The 18,622-nt window shown below is 38.2% G+C and overlaps 2 protein-coding genes across 7 annotated transcripts in view; one reads left to right on the top strand and one right to left on the bottom strand.

The window, feature by feature from the left end:
- LOC124637671 (GATOR complex protein WDR24) overlaps positions 1-814 on the top strand; it is an 11,472-nt gene extending 10,658 nt beyond the window's left edge. Inside the window, exon 16 of the mRNA XM_047174295.1 lies at positions 51-814. Coding sequence (XP_047030251.1) covers positions 51-341 — 291 coding nt within the window. The 3' untranslated portion in view covers positions 342-814. The remainder of the gene's footprint in view (positions 1-50) is intronic.
- Positions 810-18,622, bottom strand: LOC124637670 (ras-related protein Ral-a). Of its 6 annotated transcripts, none has more exons than XM_047174294.1 (5): positions 18,470-18,622; positions 7,318-7,506; positions 6,236-6,396; positions 5,744-5,918; positions 810-1,939 (listed from the first exon to the last, which is right to left on the bottom strand). In XM_047174294.1, the coding sequence occupies exons 2-5, from the start codon at positions 7,468-7,470 to the stop codon at positions 1,832-1,834; spliced, it is 597 nt and encodes a 198-aa protein (XP_047030250.1). In that variant the 5' UTR covers positions 7,471-7,506; positions 18,470-18,622; the 3' UTR covers positions 810-1,831. The 6 variants fall into 6 exon arrangements, with proteins under 6 accessions (XP_047030250.1, XP_047030246.1, XP_047030248.1 ...); XM_047174290.1 differs by lacking the exon at positions 18,470-18,622 and adding an exon at positions 17,965-18,379; XM_047174292.1 differs by lacking the exon at positions 810-1,939 and adding an exon at positions 2,455-4,966.

Here is an 18,622-nt window from a genome sequence, read left to right as displayed (position 1 = left end):
TGTATTTTTTGAGGTTATTTTGCAAATGTAGACTTGGATATGTCCTGCAGGTGGTGCGTTGCGCGTGGCTGAACAGCGTGTGGGTGCTGTCGCAGCAGTCGACGAGCGTGGCGGTGTGCTGCGGGCGCTGCGGGCGCCGCACGAGGCCCCACGCCGCCTGCGAGGCGTGCCAGCCGCGCCGCCTGCCCGACGCCTGCGCCGTGTGCCGCCGCCCCGTGCGCGGCCTCTACGCCTGGTGCCAGGGCTGCAGCCACGGCGGCCATCTGCACCACCTGCGCCGCTGGCTCGACCAGCACCAGCTCTGCCCCGCCGGCTGCGGACACCACTGCCAGCTCGCCTGAACACTTTCCATTAACGCTAGAGCTTGTTAACTGTTCATATTGATGTCATTCAGTTCGTTGAAGGTTTTTGTAGCCAATATAAGTTATATAAGATACAGAAACTAGTCGGCTTCTAGTCTTTGTATCATAAAGACATGTAGTCAATCTTATTGAAACAATATTATCGCTTTATTACGAGTTTAAGCCTCTTGAACAAGAAATGTATCATTCATTTTTATTTTCATAATGAATTCTGTCAGTAACGATTGCTTGATGAATCGAGGAAATTTTTAAACAAATTGTTTGAAACAATATTAGAATCTAAGTAATGAAACTGTGTGAATATAGTTTAATAATATATTATTTTATGATATAAAATCGCAAGCTATAATGTGTAATGTAAATAGATAAGAATAATTGTGTATTTATAGACTGAATTAAGGGTACATTTTATAACAGATATTTTTATATAAAATAAAAATGCAGAAACTTTATACAATGTTTTATTTATTAAATATATCATTATAAATATTTACAGAAATATTCGTATTAATTGAGTTACTAGGTAATAGCTGGTTTGGCAAGACAACCTATAAAATCGCGAGATCGGGTGCCCAGACATGGATTTCTTTAGTTAGAGGACAGTTTATGAAATATCCGACATTCGGGCGACCGGCGCAGACCCACGAGTTTGTTGGCACAAGCAAGTCCTTTGAGATTGAGCGTCGAGTATATCTATCTTACGTACATAAATAGTGATAGCAAAACGAACTGTCTAAATAGATGGCGCCACTAGTCTAATGGAATATATTACACAGTCTGCGTTTGGAATGTTACAAAACCTGAAAATTTAGCACGATTGACATTATTTTACCTAACCTTAAGTTAGACCAGTTAAATAAATTACTAGAAAAGCTAATCTTAGCTCAGTTTGTATTAGAAAATACTGTCTTATGTCACATTTAACTGGCAGTGCGAATTTGTTACAAATATGGACGTAGCCCGCGCTTCCTAAAACCATCATTGTCTATACATGAGCATTTGTAATTATCTATGGCAGCTTGCAAACCTAACGGCAACATTCAGTAGGAATAAATGCAGATTAAACATCTGAAAGTACAGAACCTTGAGAACCTTCATAGTAACGACTAAAACTAATCATCGAGTGCCATCTCCTAAAGTTCAATGAACATTTAGCAAAATCTGTCGCGATTTCAAGCTTCGAATTATAGTTGGCGGTAACAGAGTATCCAGTGTAAGTGCGACGTTTCGACCGATTACACAATCAAAATTACAAGTTACCTGAACATCAAAACCGCACAAAAAAATAATCTAAACATCGGAGACTAACAATTCGCTGAAACAGCTTTTGAATTAAATTTTTAGAGTTTAGGTATTTTGTAATTCTGATTAGTTCCTGACTGTAGGTACTTAGTTTACATACTGTTCAGATTTCCTACATTATTCCCTATCATAAGGCTACGTCCTCTATCTCAGTGCATTAGAGTCTACTAGCAGACGACGCAGCAAGGCAGTCGCTTCTTCTCCACCACTTCTTCCTCATCAGCCGCCAGCCCCTTCTTCATGCGCGACATCTGACGGATCAGCGTCAGGAACGCCTGTTTACCAATACCACTGTTTTATATAAAGGAATTATTTGGACAGAAACAAACATGAAAACACGAATGGACTAAAGTAAAAAAAAATACATTACAAAATTCAACTTTATTACTACAGGCATAAGGTTTGATTTTGAAATAATATAATCAAAAAATCTATGAGTTCATATGTTTGAAAGGTTCTAATATAAATTTTATTGTATTGAATAACGAGATGCTACATACAGTCTACAAGATGCATGCTTTAGTTTGTGTTATGTAGGTATCTAAATATTTTTACCTGAGTTGTGCTCGATTAGTCGTTACATTGAATACTTACGTAGCAAGCCTGGATAATACTTAGAAAATTGCTGAAGTGCTTTCGCCATACACGATAAAAAGTTATTTATTGGAAAAGTTGGAATCAGAAGAAGAATTATATACTTTAATGTTACACTTCCAATTATCTGGAACCTGGTATATTGTTCTCCATCCAATAGATTTGAACAAGTTGGTCTTAAAAATAATACACATAATTTTGCAAATCTGTATATTTCCTGCTTTATATCAATCATTTTGTTCCTGTGACTTCGATATACATACATACACGTAGGTACATAATCCATACATTTGTGAACTAATACTAGCCTATAGAAAATTACAAGTACATTAGGAATATAAGTTTTGAAACCACCGCCATCTGTTGACAGCAACTGTGAAACACGATAATTATAAAAGTTTAAGCCTACTCGACAGTTGCTATCGACACGTGACGTACTTAGAGGGGGAGGCGCTCTAGATATCCTCTACAGGATGCTAACATTGCGAATGGACTTAACTTAGTTCGTGTTGGCAGTTGGGACCAACTAGATACAGACATGTGGCCCCGATAACAGTATATTATGCTAAACAAATGAGTGCCGCGTGCGGACGCACACAGTACACTATATCGTAATGGCATACATCGTCACGCTCGTAGCATATGCGAGAGCGCACACAACGACACATAACTAACTAGAACTGACACGCCCTGCTCCACTGCGTGAAACAGAGCAGGCCACATCCAGCCTCCCTCAGCAACCACACCTTCTAGCGTACGAGAGTATGTTCATGTGATTCTGAGTAAGTTCTCATAGTAAACGTAAGTTAAAAGTGAGCCATACAGCCCAGTGGCGGATCAACGGCCAAATATAAAAAGTAAATCGTGAAGATTTAAAAAATATCAGACTTTATTGCATACAAAACTTAGCATTACATTTATATAATTAGGTTTAACTTTATGACTGACACTGCGCACTAGTGTTATAATAATTAAAAGAATATCTTTCACTTGTTACACTGGACATGCTAAGCTACTGTGAGAAATATTATTGATGCTGTAAAAGATAATATTTTAGTACCAGTGGCAGTCAGAAAGTGAAACCGAGTAACATACAAGACATGACAACTATCGGCTACTCCGTGAAGCGATCCTATACATTCCAGTGCAGACATCACATACTAAATGTTCGATCAAATAGTATTTTACAAACGAAAAATTTCTACCAACTATTCACTTTCATTAGAAGATATTTTTGAGTATTTAAAATAAACTTTTAGTTACAAATATTACAACTTATCGATAAAATTATATCGAAAATATCAGTGGCCAAGAGATTCTTTTTAGTTGACATTTGATCATAAACTTTTATTTGGAGATCAATATGTGTCTCAGTGTATTCCGCGGTATAAAATACTATTTGAGCGAACACATACAAACAGTACCCCCTTGGACACATTACACATACATTTAGCACTTATACATAGAAAATAAATACAAAACTTATGCTACCGACCATGCGTGTACGAGTGTGTGAGAACGTGCCACGTTTCATATTATGGGGGACAAGAAAATCAAATATCTGTTTTTTGAAGTTGTAAAATAAGCCTACAAGTTTTATGTACTTTCTTGTTTAGGCCAGCTTTTCAGGAGCCAGCTTGTAGGCAATAGGGTGCTAACAAGGTGGATAGCATTTCTTATATTTTTATACTAACAAGTAAGTCCCACAATATGAAAGTGTGCACATCGTTGTGTGTGTACCTACACAGAGAGTGAGGTCGGCGCTGACGCGAAGCTAAGCTTTGATACAACAATCATTTACTCACTAACTTATGGAATTCTGTTTGTGATGAGGCGGCACAACTGGGTTACACTCACTTCTACGTGTACCAACTACAAAAATATTCACTTATTACATCGACTTATGTAGATCAGAATTAAAACATGCCAAAATATGATTCCTGTCCACAAATAGAGGACAGCTTTCAAAGCCATAGATTGAGCAAAAATATAAAACACTTCTTTTACTTCATTAATATTTGAAATATTTTCGACTGTATCATAACAAACAGTATTCGATAAATGCAAGCACCAAAGTGGGCGAAATATATTAACATTTACAATAGCCTGCTTATACCTAGTACATGTGGTACCGTGACGCGAGTCGCGCGATCCTCGACCTTACGTCGTCGGCACACAGTTCCAAATACAGGAGACGAATTTACAAGATGTGTTGTATGAGTGTGGAGCGCGGGCGATATCCGTCACATGCAAGTAAACATTATATAAATAAATATAGTTTTAGACTAAATTCAAACATTTTGCATTGCATTATAAATTAATTATGTTATTGTATTGCTGCTACATGTGACAGGTATCGCACGGCCGTGTGTTCCCGCGGCTCCCCGGTAAGGTTCACTGCACACTGCACAGGTTGAGACAATATCACTGAACAAGACAAGCCAAGCGGACGCGGCGCGCTCCGGACACTGTCGGACACGCCGGACACTGCCGGACACTGCCGGACACTGGAGCCGGCAGGCGGCCGCCCGATATATCGTAACCATGTGAGATCGCGTAGTAACTCGTCAAGTGGTGGTGATGTGAGGTGGCGCCTACAATATGGCGCACTTGATTTTCCTCCGCTTTTTCCCCTTGACGTCTCCGTTGGTGGCGCGGCTGTCGTCAGACTTGCGCGACCGGATCTCGCGCATCAGGTCAAAGAACACCTGCGGAGGAGCGGCCATCACACACCGGACATTGCACACAAGCGCCACCACCACACATACCTACGAGGTGTTGTTTCACACCTCCCTAACGATCTTCAACTAGTTTTACATTGACGACTTTGTCACAGGTCATATTCATGCAACCAAGTTGACAATGTAAAAATAGTTTATGTCTAGAACTGTTGTGTTTTTACTAACTTGTATGCTCTCGATTCCTAGGGGACCTAATGTGACTTTTCCAGAATATTGAAAAGAGGAATTATACTAGAGTTGCACCGCGCACTGCCTGTTTCAAAATGGAAATGTTTCTTGAAAACAATAACATATTCGACCAAACACATAACGCTAACTTTCCTGTAAAATACACGGTTTTATTGTGAAGATATTAGTGGAGTAGTGTGTGTGTTTGTGTCGTGAAGTAAGACAAGCTAGCGAGCGATGCGCAGCGCAACTCTAAGCCAGGCGGCTGCAAGCGTGCAAAGCGCAGCCTCGGCTCGTGGAGCGAGTAGGAAGAAGAGAGGAATTATTATAGATTACGTGTAGGCAGAGAGGTGGGGGGAGGGTTACCAAACCTTATTTCAGTGCTATTAAAGTTCTAAATATAATTAAAGTCCTTAAGACTGTAGATCGTTCTTTGCTATCCATGCTGGGACTAAATCATTTTTCTCTAACCCATTTTCTTTCTTTCTCTATGCTCTTGTTCTACCCCTAGCTTCCTACGAGAGTAACGTCCCTCCCCCCACCCGGCTTGGTGGTGGCAGTAGGTGACAGACTAACCTTGTCGACGTTATCCCGTGTCTTGGCGGAGGTCTCGACGTAGGGCACCTGCCAGTGCTGCGCACGCTCGCGACACGCGTCGAGCGGGACGCGGCGCTTGTCGGCCAGGTCGGACTTGTTGCCCACCAGCAGGAACGGAATGTTCTCGTCGTTTTTCACGCGGAGGATCTGTTCTCTGTGTGTCAGAAATTGAGTAACATTGCTGTAGTGGTGTAATATACAAAAACATATATACCTAATTGTTCTCTTATTATAATACAAGTTTTATCTCCCTTAAATAAAACTCAACATTATTATTCAAACTTAGTTGCAGCACCACAGCACGTTTTGAACGTCAAAAATTACAAAAGTTAGATCCGCAACCCTAAGCCTAACATTCGTGTTGTAAGTCGGTGTAGTTTGCTTTGCCATGAGTGACTAGGAACCACAGTACAAGGACTTTAAGGCCTTCAAGTATCTTCAAATATAAGGAACTACATGGTATTTACTTACCTGAACTCCTGTGTGGCGTCGAAACTCTCAGGCTCGGTGATGGAGAAGACGCAGAGGAAGCCCTCGCCGGAGCGGAAGTAGTTGTCCCGGATGGCGGCGTAGTCCTCCTGCCCCGCCGTGTCCAGGATGTCGATCTGTACCTCCTCGCCGTCCAGTACCACCTGACAACATATGAATTAAAAGTTATTGAAATGTTTCTATGCATAATAATATCGAATCGCCTGGCAGAAATACATACTAAAGCATTTGAGTAATTAATCTGGCTAAGCTAGTGTCAAATTCGTGTTTATTGAATTACTTTTTTTAAGTTTGTAATTTAGTGCGCTACGTTTTATAAAACCTTGAAATACATAAATGCATGTACAACGCGATATCTTTTTCAGCTGTCTTGTCATAATATCTCTTATAATAGTAACGTCATCACTAAGTTGACGGATCGGTTCATCGTCACGATTCTTAATTGATAGCAGTACATAACGCGTCTGTATGCGCACGTATAAGCCTGTACAGCGATGTGTAGCAACGCACGAAACGAATAAATCACAGTTGAAAGTTGTCATCGCACAACTCTCTTCTTATAAATACTGAAAGCGGAGAATACTAAAACGTGTTTGTATGTACTCAAACTGCAGTTCCCTAGACTTTAAATGCAGGCGAAATTATCAACAACTGATGATCTGATACTTTCGTTGAAACATGAGAAATTCAACAATGCGTCCATTCCGATTCTCACACCAATTATATGAGTACAATCGCAACGTTTTGAAGTATTGTCTTATCATGTTTAGTTTTCTACCTGTGAGAGCTGATCTTGAATATTCGAAAATCATAAATTGTCAACACATTTCACTAAATCGTACTCTTATAGATATTCCTTTTGCCAGAATTTCTACTCTATCTTATATCTGAATAATTTTTATAGTATTGGTCACCCAAATGATGCCATGTAATGATTAAGGTCCGAGGCACACCGAAATGGCAGCGGCCGGCAGCGAAGCGGCGAGCACTTTCAGTGTGGATGCCAAATATTGTATGTTCATATCATACATAATGTTTAAATGACGTAGGTTGTTGAAACGCACCTTCTTCCTATAGCTATCAGCCTTAGTAGGCTCGTAGTCTTCGACGAACTCGTCGTACATGAACTGCAGCGTGAGCGCGGACTTGCCCACGCCGCCGGAGCCCACCATGATCACTTTGTGCAGCGTCGGCTGCGCAGCCGGCTTCTTCGACATGGCGCGGCGCTTCACTCGCGGCTCTAAGCACGAACACTGGAAAACAAAATTGAGATGGGTAAAGCTTTGAAGGTATGATGGAACTTACTAAAACTATCAGAAATCAGTCTTCCGTTTTATACATATAAAGCGAAGAAAATGCCTAGTCATACGTGTTTTGTTGGACTTGCACCCACTAAAAACTCGCCGTCACTGCTACGCATAACTTTTGCGACTTTTGTCAAGCTCGGAAGGACAAAACCTCGGTCAATCCTTGATCTAACATTCTTCAAATTCTAATAGCTTTTAAGTGAAACCAAAATCATAAAATAATCTAGATAAAGTTTTCACCTGCCTATAATCTGACGAGGCGCCTATTATGGACTCGTAAGAATTTTATAAATATCCAAAATTATATCAAAACTACCTAAATTAGCTCATCAACTCATTAATGCACGGCCGTGGGTGTTGGGCCTCGTGGTTTTGGCGATAGACCCCAAGTTAGGTGCTGCGGTACGTAACAATATTCAGATGAGGTATCGCAAGCGGCCTAAAAAGTATGGCGACAAAGACATTGAACTTGACTTTGTGAACACCTGCCGAACCTTCAATATGATTACGTTTGTTCATTGGTTCTGTTGGTTAGTTTTTGCTGCCCTTTTATATGAATGAAATCCTTAATGTAAACAACATGCGATTGGTAAGGCATCTAGGTATAAAGATCTGGCTATGTAGATTATTTCGACTGTTTCTGTACCTAAACTAAATATGCTAAATATAACTATAATACTGTACCTAAATATATAATAAAAACTGTTCAATATCTAAATTTAAATACCTATTCTACATCTACAAAAACGTGCTTCTGTTCCGGGTAATTTAGAAACATTTTTCGCTGAATTTCGGTACGAAGAAATCCCTAAGGGGTCGTAATGAGATATAGCGCGGTAGACTCGGCTGGCGTTTGATTTACGTTTAGACATTACGTATTCGAGATAGTGTCGGGAATTACCGGTTGGATGTCGGTAATTACCAAACTATTAATAACTCATTAATGTTCAGGACAAATCGCTAAAAGTTCCGCTCTATCAGCGGAGTTTCCGTATTGGCTTGCTCATTTACTTTAATTTTGTTTTAGATTAGTTCTACCACGCACGGCTTCGTAGGAATATTTGATGAGGAACCTTATCCTATCCGCTTTACAAATACACGCCTTCGCCAAATTAACAATATTTACGTGTGATAACAGAGTGCCTAGTGCGAGTTTTGCAAGTAAATTTTTTCGATGCGAACATTATCATACCATTGAATCACGTAGCACTTATCATAGAATTGTTTATTTAATAAAGACTGTCATCAGTACTTGGTCGTATTACACTTGAGCTCACTTTTGCGAGTGTAATCATTATTAACTGGCAAAATAAAAGAAGAAGTAATACCTAAATCATGTGACGTAGCATACGACTCTTTATTTCAATAGACTTATAATTACGTATCGAGTTGCGAATGCTGTCAAAACTCGGAATCAGCACTCAGATATTTATCGATGAGTCGGCAATATTGAATGCAGACAACAAATACGATAAGTTAATAAGGATACGCTCGTATAATCGGTCAGCGCTTTATCAACAGGACTAATTGTCAGGGATTACATCATTTGCTAATGAATGCACCGCGGGCAATGACTGTATATAACAATTATTAATTATCGTCAATGGTTCACGCGATGCCATGTTCTGCAGTACTCGTTCTCGAATGTTTAAGTAATAAAAACGTAATTTTATGTTATTCTATGATTTTAATATCGTTTTTAAATTATTGTTTATTACAACAATAATAACCAATACCCAACTTATCTGCATAATCATTTAACTATCGCCGAACTAACAATTAATGCAAATTACCTTTCCTTGTTCAAATTATCGTTAAGACATTATCAAATCTACATAGAAATCTAATCTGACTGTCAGAACTCGAGCCTGTACTGAAAACCTACATTTGCGGATGACATCATCAGGGGAGGGAAGGCATTAACGTGACCTTCAAACGTCAGCCTACCAGCGGTTACCGAAACGATCCCTAGTGTTTATTAATTGATAGCTATTAACAATGATAGACGTGAACTGAATAACAATATAAACAATACTGCGATCACCTTGAAGTGTGGGAAATACTGTCAATTTACTAGCAAAGACTAATTTTAACAAATCAAGTCACCATTCGAGCGAAAATGTAACAACCAATGACATGATAGTAACTTCTAGAAATTGGCCCTTCATTACCTGGAAATGATGAAATCACAAAGAGTGCCTACTTAATACGCGAGGCACATTATTATGTGCGTAGTAATTTCAAAGTTAATTGAAGAGAACAAAAGATTGATGCGAGTGACTGGGAGCCGGCAGACGGATCGTGAGACAACGCTAACCGTGAATAGAATTGATAATGATGGAGTTTCTGTACATTTTGCCGTCATTTGGGGTTGCGATAACAGTGGGTAAAACCATTGTTATGAATTTGAAGAATTCATACAGTCAAATAAGCATGCCCAGAACGAAGTAACGTAGTAAGTTCGATCGATGACTTTACCTACTTGAAGCAGAGGTATTCTTTAACTTTTCGTTTAGTAAATCAATCTTTGTCTTCATCCATTCCAGATTTCCGCAAAATTTGCAAACAAATAACGGTTTTTTGGCGCCAAAATGTTCATTGATAGTTCTCTACCGATAGTAGACAATAAGCCCTCGTGTGCCACATACTGAGCAGCAGACGATTGTCAGTCGGCGCACGTATTGATAAGTTCAGTTATTAATCGATACTGTTCGATTTCCTGCTCCAATGCAACGGGATCGATCACCTGTTCGATTGCTTTACTGTTTTTTGCATAGGTATTGAATGTTTTTTGCTTTTGAGTTTGCAGAACTAATTCTGAGCTTGCAGTTCGCCATTGCACTATATTGTTCAATTTTGGAGCACTTGGACGACTTATTTTATCCGTTGCAGGAATTTGAAGCTCTTTTCATACTTCAAAAAATAAGGAGACTGATAAAGCGTACGCCCAGATATTTGTGACTCATGACAGTTTTTCTTCAAGCTGAATTGAGTAAACCGATAAAGTATTTGTTTCCCAGTATTCATGTTCTTCAGAAATAACGAGAAGATAAGATAATATGGACTTATCTCCAGAGTGAGCGTAGAGACCGTCGCTAGACTGCCTCGCTGCGCCCACGCCCACAAAAATAACTAATTTCCTTTAATTAAACTCACTAACAGATCTGGGGCGGATACGTCAGCGGTTTATGTCAGTCTTTCATCTTTACGTGTTTAGCTACTTTTTTTGATGTTCCTATTAATTTACATCTTCTATTTATAATTTGTTCTTCGGGTGGTTACTTCTTTCCGATGTATATTCGAGATAGAGGAAAATATATTATCCTCCAAGTTCCTGTACACATTCGATTCTTACGAAGGAAGTCATTGACTGGTTGATTCATTATTGTTTCCGAAAGCAACGACAATTGATGAAGTCATGTAGATTGTCATCTACATCCATGTGCATATGCTAATACATAGAGAAAAAACCACAGCGGATGTCGTGAATTAAACTCATCATCATCATGTAATTCATGAATGAGTGGAAACACCAAACACAACAAGTCTTTGAGTAATAAAGAAACTAAGTAATGTCCTGTTGTGCAGTGCAACTGACTAGGCGCCGAGATACGAAGCCCTAGTACCTAGTTAATAGGATTTAATGACAGCCTCGCTCCAACTTCAGCGAAATTGAGATAAACACAAACAATACTCGACCTTGAAAGGCTTGACTCACAAACATGATTCATTACAACGATTAGTTATAGTACTTACTCTAAACAAACGCGCCATCACAGATAATATCCTTTTTTACTCGGAAACAGAGCGCGGAAGAGATCACTAATAAAACACAGACACGACCACTCTCATCCGACATTAGAGGAAAAATGAAGTTTTCAGTTTCCCCCACCATGACAAATTATGTCACAGGACAATTATGATGACAGAGATAATAGGCTTCATTGTTTTATTTGGATCAGTTGTAATACATGATGTTTCTATTCAATGAAAAAGCTATTTAGCGAGACTTGCAAATGTATTGGAGAGGATTTCCTGTCAGATTATTACTAGGATTGTTTGATAGGCGCAGGAAGGCTACTTTATCATCACGCAGGATGATGATTATACTAATGTCAACCTAAGCTAAATATACTACAGAAAATTATATGCCATTGAACTCAAGCGGATCATGTCATGACCATGCGTATGATTACGCGCAGTAAGTTAAACATACATAGATATAATTCACTAAGTTCGTAAACAGAGGGTGGTCAGACATGCGTTGCGGGCATCATAACGAATGCAGTAAAATCGCGAAAACCACTAATGAAAAGTAATTATGTCACTCAAAGTTACCGCGATATGCATAAGTAATACAAGAAGTAATAATTAGATCATTTTCTTTTTGTTATGTTACGTGTTTATGATGCACTTTTTTTATTCGACGTAAGCCTAAGTAATAGCCAAATGAATGTATCCTTACGACTTCACGATAGATTTTCTTGCCTACAATAGTCTACACCTCAAAAAGCTTTAGTGAATTAAAACTATCTTTTCTGAGTTTGCGTACTTTTGCTTGACAGAAATGAATGCCTACTGATATTTATAGAATGTTAGAGATACGCCACTCCGCCCCTTACTCACTGTTATGTAATTAGTGGTATCACTCTAATGAATGAGTCTATCTTAGGGCAACGACATGCCTTGATGGCCAACTGTTAATTACAGCTCTATAAATTCTCTAAATTGCAGTTTTTTGAAATTATGTACTTGAAAACCATTTGCAGTAGGTACCTACTTTAGAAGTATTCAGAGATTTTGATATTATTGCGATCGACGCAGTTGATTGAGTACCAAGATTATATTAAAAAATTCAATAAACGCTAGTGAAAGTGCACTGGCATTACATAAACACAGTTAATAATTAACTGGCAGTTATGATAAACCCGGCTATGTGCGCAGGCGCAGATCGTCATCGTCACTGCTGCCACAGATGCGATAACGATCTAACTTTGTTTGTACTTGTGAATCGGTGTGACCAATTTAATTGACGTTTTTAATTCATAACACCGCCATTGTATTACATTTTATACTTTAAATAAAACATGATTTTGAAGTACCAAATAAACGAGTTCTCCGTGTGAGAGGAGGCCTGTGCCCAGCAGTGGGACTATAAAAAGGCTGTAACTGTAACTGTAACTGTAAATAAACGAAAATCAATTCTGGTTCTATAAAACTATACCCTAATTTGAAACTATTATTTCATTATCCATATTACAGGTTCAACTATAAAATACTTAACTACTGAACATAGTTCGGAACCAGGCTCGAACTGGTACGGGTTGCAACTCTTAACGACCACCACCAACGACAGATTCTCTTCATTTCAAACCTTTTGGCTATTTATTTGAAGAAGTGGCTGAGGAAATAACTTCGCAATACTTATTATATTTTATCGCAACTGTGTCCAGACTCCAGACAAGTTAACATTGGTGTAAGATGTTTTAAATTCTCCCGAATGACCTCCAAAAACAAGTTATATCGGCATGCGGCAGCTGAAAGCTTCAATTCCCGTTTTTATTAGCAAAAGTTATTTTTAGAAAGAGTATTATCAAACTCGGACTCAATTAACAGAGAGATCTAAACTTAAAACAATAATATAGAAAGAAGTAACCATGTCCTTGCGACGAGACGTAAATCCGTATTGTTCTTGTATTTAATTCGACTTTACCCCCGACGAACTTTGGATTATTGATCATACGGACAAAGACTTTTAATATCTCGTGAATAAAACTTACAGTGAAAGCCAGTCAAGTTAATTAGTATCTAGGAACAAAAACAAATATTCTAAGTACTAGTTATTGTATCTGTACCGTGTTAAACTGATTTGATTAGAACCAACAGGAAAGCAAAATGTGCTGAAAACATTTTCAATCGAAATAGATAAAGCTTGAAGAATAAAATGTTTGTAATAAATAACGTCACTTAAGTCTGCATCAATCATAATAACGACGTCTATCATCTTCCGCGACAGCTGCATCTCGTGCATCGCAAAAAGTGTGCATATTACTTGTCGCCGACACCTGTGCAAAAGCAACGGGTGTAATTTATCAACATCTGCCTTATTCACTAATATGTTACTTGGGGTGGATCGACAGAACTTCGCTACTTCTAGAAATAGGTGTAAACATACAATACAATACACCCGTATTGAACCCATTTTCGTAGTTCATAGCTTCTCATAAAAGTACCCAATCTGTCTCGATCGCCTTTTCAGGACTTTTTATTACAACTTAAATGACAGTGCACAGTTGCATTCTTGGACGTAAAATACTTCTCGCGGTGATCTGTAATATTACCACGTAAGTTCGTACAACAAATAAATGAATTAGATCATCTGCATGATATAAGAGGTTTCCCTTTAAGATCGCGTGCCGCGTGTATAACATAATGGCTGGTAATTTAGCAAAAACTGCACGTCAACAGCAGTGGCGCGGAAAAGTTCGACGCTTTCCAGACGACTCGGCGCGAAATAGAAACTTGTGTGACAATGCACTGCGTGTACTGGTGAAACAAGTTTTAACAACATCTATGATAACATACCCATATGATTCTTGATGCAAAAGGGACTCGACACAAATGTAAAAACACTCACTCACAGATATTCACCAGAAATTATATTGGAAATTCAGGTTCACATAAAACATGATCCGTCGGCAGTTATCGCGACTACGCAAATCAACTGAGTGAAACATACGCTTCATGAGTACAATATACAAATGCATAAAAAGATAAAATGTAATCAGTGTTCGCTGACTCACTGCTACGTCACCATCAAGCCAGCTGTACTTACATCACAACCGGATGATTATAAGTCAATAGCTTGAACTATTGAGCAAAATAACCCCAATTATAAATTCAAGACGATGACTGATCAAAAAGTGTTCCGCAATACCAAAACCATTTGTCATAAAATAGATCTAGCAGACCGATTGAAACTAAAAGCATTCTTACATGGTGCAATAGTTTACTATCGATGATCTAAGTCTAGAACAATATTATCGGGTGTTATGAAAGACTGTAACAGTTACGTGAGACATTCGAAAGGCCGCTACAAATCAATATCAAGTTGAATACAACACATTTATTCATTATATCTAACATTTTATGATCCGCATCGAATAGAACTGCAAGAAAACCGATATTTAGCACATATTGATTTACTGGTTTTCAGGTAGGTAATTACTTTTTGAAAGGGAAATGATTTCCTTGTTAAGCTCTGAAGAACTTCCTATACTATAGAATAGTATTTAAAAAGCGATTCAAGTTCATTTACCCTCAATTAAAGTTCAACCTATTTTTTCCATGAGGTATTTAGGGCATACCTTGTCACGTATTTAACTATGAACCAGACTAGAGCAATGGCCTTAAGTTACTGTTAATGTAATTACTAATTAGCAGCTGTGAGGTCACATTGCCAGACTGTAGGACATGGTGTCATCATGTCACCGTGACTCACGGACTGGCCGACTATTCGTGTCCATATCGTGTGATACAGGCTGTTACCATTTAATTATGGAACAGGTGATAAATAAATAGTGAGAACTTCAGCTTGATCAATAACAATGAGGACAGTATCTGCCATTTATAAAGGACAGGACCGTGGGTACAGACTGATCATGATACAAGCGGGTGGGCGGCACCATTTCCACGAGATTAAACGCTTGATTCAGTAAAATAAACAATTTTAAGAACTACTCAGGATATTTTTGTTAGACTGCTTCTGAAAAATACAGTGAATAATACTTCAGTGAATAATTCTGTATGGTAGAACGATTAAGGCGCCTCAATAGTAACAAATGATCACTATAACTGGCGAGAAAACTTGTCATCTTGTAAACTACATCAGAATGGGCTGCTACCGTCCTGGGAACTTCCAATTCCAATTATTAGCAAATACCAGAATGGTTTCGGTAGTATTTGATTATCTGTAACGACACTCAAACCATGACGAGAGATTGTGATACCGGAAAATTGCTGAGCTTGTGTCATTGGCTGTGCCGTGGCGTGCTTCGTCTGCGCATTGCTTACTGATCACTCATTGCAATAGAAATCGCGTATTGTTAAAACTATGTGAGTACGCATATGTGCCGTGCTCTGAACCGCTTTCACGTGTTATCATTTACACAAAAACGTGAATTTCCATGGTTTCACCCGGCGGCATGCGCCATGGGAGAAAGTTCACATTGTTGTTGAAAAGCAATGAGGCCGCATTGGATATGCCTTACGCACTCATGGAAAATTAACAGTACAAGCTTCAGAGTTAGTGTAGGGACCAAACATTGAAATAAAAATGTTTCTATCGTAATAGCTAATCTTATCAAGATTGTTAACACAAGCGACATAGTATAAACATTCCCGGCGGTACGGCTGTCAATCTCAAAAATAGCTGTAGCATTCCAACCATAACATAAGGCGAGTCAGCTAACATTATTATATAAAGCTATTTCTGATAAATCTCCAACATTCTCAGTTATAAAAGACGAATCAAGGAATTTTCCCTAAGTCGTATTTTATAACTATTAATAAAATTTTAATATTTATAATTTTATAATTATTAGGTTGATAATAGAAAACACTTGCATGTTCTATGTATAAATCTAATGGATCATAAAAGCAGTAGAAAAGTGGCATTAATATAAGTAAATTACCTTTTTATATGGTCTTTGGCATTCATATTAAATTACCTTATTATACCAACAGGTCAAAATGGTAATTTACCTACTATGCTATAAAATGTTTGATTTGTGAGATAATTCTTCAAGTGGTTTACAAAACTTCAGTTATTGAGTAAACCTTACCATCAGATCAGTTGTGATTATCTTCCAATACCTTATCAGGTGTTGTAATTTTTACCCAAAAGATTACAGTTCCAGAGATAAAACCTCAAGACATTCATGACAAACAATCTATACTGATAAATCTAACAAGGGATATTGATTCCAATAGATTATTGAAAGCTATTAAGTAAATGATAAAGAAAACGCAGATTAATATGTTAATCATGTGAAAAATATTAATACTACCAGATAAAATATATTTTAAGATATTATTCAGCTAGTAACTCTTTTTGATTCAAATGATATTGAAGACATGAATAGACATGCTGTTAGTTGTACTTTGAAAAGAACACCTTGAACTATCAGTATAAGGTCAATCTTACTCAGTTTGACATTCACAAACAGTGAAAGGATTTACAAGAACCCTGAAGCTATAATTAGATCTTCAGGAGATAATCACCATGTGACAAAAAAAGAACTATATTTAGCTTTAGGAAATATAGATTTACTACAATTAAGATTCATTGCGGGAATCTCTTGTGTTATGCAAGTAGACAGAAAATAATTTATGGATGTTATAGCTACTATAATTTTATAGTTTCTCTTTGAATCCAGTTAGGTAATCTCTACTTCAGAGCTATCATCAATCAAGCACAAGTAATCAGTGTTAGTAACTGCAGTGATTAGAAAGACAACTAATACATCTACAGTATATTATAAATAAGTATTCACAGCTACACATAACGACTCAAGCGAGCAGCACGTCTGGCGTAGTCGTTACAAACACATTAGCTGTACTGATAGTATCTACCGGGCAATTACTGGTTTACAAGGAACTGTGGGTTCAAATAACTATTGAATTGTGTCAATGATCACTGTCGATTCATTAATGTATAAAAAGTTTAGACAAGTAATTTAAACATATTAAACATAATGAGTTGCTCAGGATAGTAGGGTGTGGGAAAGCCGACTGTAAGCCCTCTTGATGAGGGATAACTGGATGTCATCAATAAACATAATACCTGTGTTGGCTTATTGCTTATTGGGATGAGAAAAAATAATGACTGAAAATTGTGTAAAGTATTGTTTTGATTGGGACATATCCTTATCAGAACTTCCACGAGGACTAAGAAGTACACGTGTATTATTGTTTAATAAAAAGCACAACAATTGGTAATTTACAACATTAATTGATATATAGTCATTAATATTCCAACCATTGTAGTAATAGACCAATCTCAACGAGCATCCCAGGTAACTGTTATTCTATTTATGTGTGAAAGTCATGCAAATATCTATAGTCGATGAAGCTTTAAATGCATTGAGCACAAAGGGAAAGGGATGGCATTCTATGTCCTTGCGTGAGACTTCTAAGTTATTACCAATTGGAATGGTTACAGCATTCCAAACAACATTCTTTAGACCATAAAGGACACAACAATATATTTGGTGCATTATATTTTTTATGTAATTTAATTTGGTAGGTGTTCTGTTGATTGTAGATATTTTTATAAGGATGCTATTTATAGTTTACATCTTATATTAAGCTTTTTGTTTGTCATCATCACAAACTCAGTCTCACCTTTTGTTCTTCCAGAAACTTAGTAGATAACTGGTAGGCTAAGGCTGAGAACATCACTGGGGGCTCAACACTGTCTCCTCGGCGCGGGAGACGGGAGAGTAGGCCCCAACAATACCATCATACACAAACACTGGCCGACGCTCGCTAACTATTAGCGACTGATTACCATTAGCGACATGCACTCATACAAAGGCAAATTCACGGAAAATCAATCACAAAACGAGCGAGTGAGTCACAAACGTCTGCTGCGACGCCTTATGGAAACTTGTACAAACACTTAACTGTGCCACACACGACCGACGACAATACTGTAGTATTCGGCAGTGTAACCGGGTCGGGAAAAGTGCAATAACACGTGAGAACCGTAAGACAATGCGCGTGAAACTGTGGGAGAAGTCGAGGCGTTGCCATTGTAGTAAACATTCATCACGTCATTGACCTACACACCACCGCCGACCGCCGCTACACTTTCTGAACGATGCTCTACGTACATTCTAAAACTTACCTCGATTAATAAGACTCCAACGGTTTATCCTCCGTTTTAGTGTTTCGGTGTAAATTGATTTCACTTATTTCGTCAATGGTCACTCACTCTACGCGACTGTCAAAAAGGGTTGATGATCGGTGTCGATGTCGAAGGTAGCGACCTCTTTAGGGC

Source organism: Helicoverpa zea, chromosome 16 (assembly GCF_022581195.2).
Source record: "Helicoverpa zea isolate HzStark_Cry1AcR chromosome 16, ilHelZeax1.1, whole genome shotgun sequence".
Taxonomy (NCBI): Eukaryota; Metazoa; Arthropoda; class Insecta; order Lepidoptera; family Noctuidae; genus Helicoverpa; species Helicoverpa zea.
The sequence above is the reverse complement of the archived record's forward strand: the minus strand, read 5'-3'. Positions and strand labels throughout refer to the sequence as shown.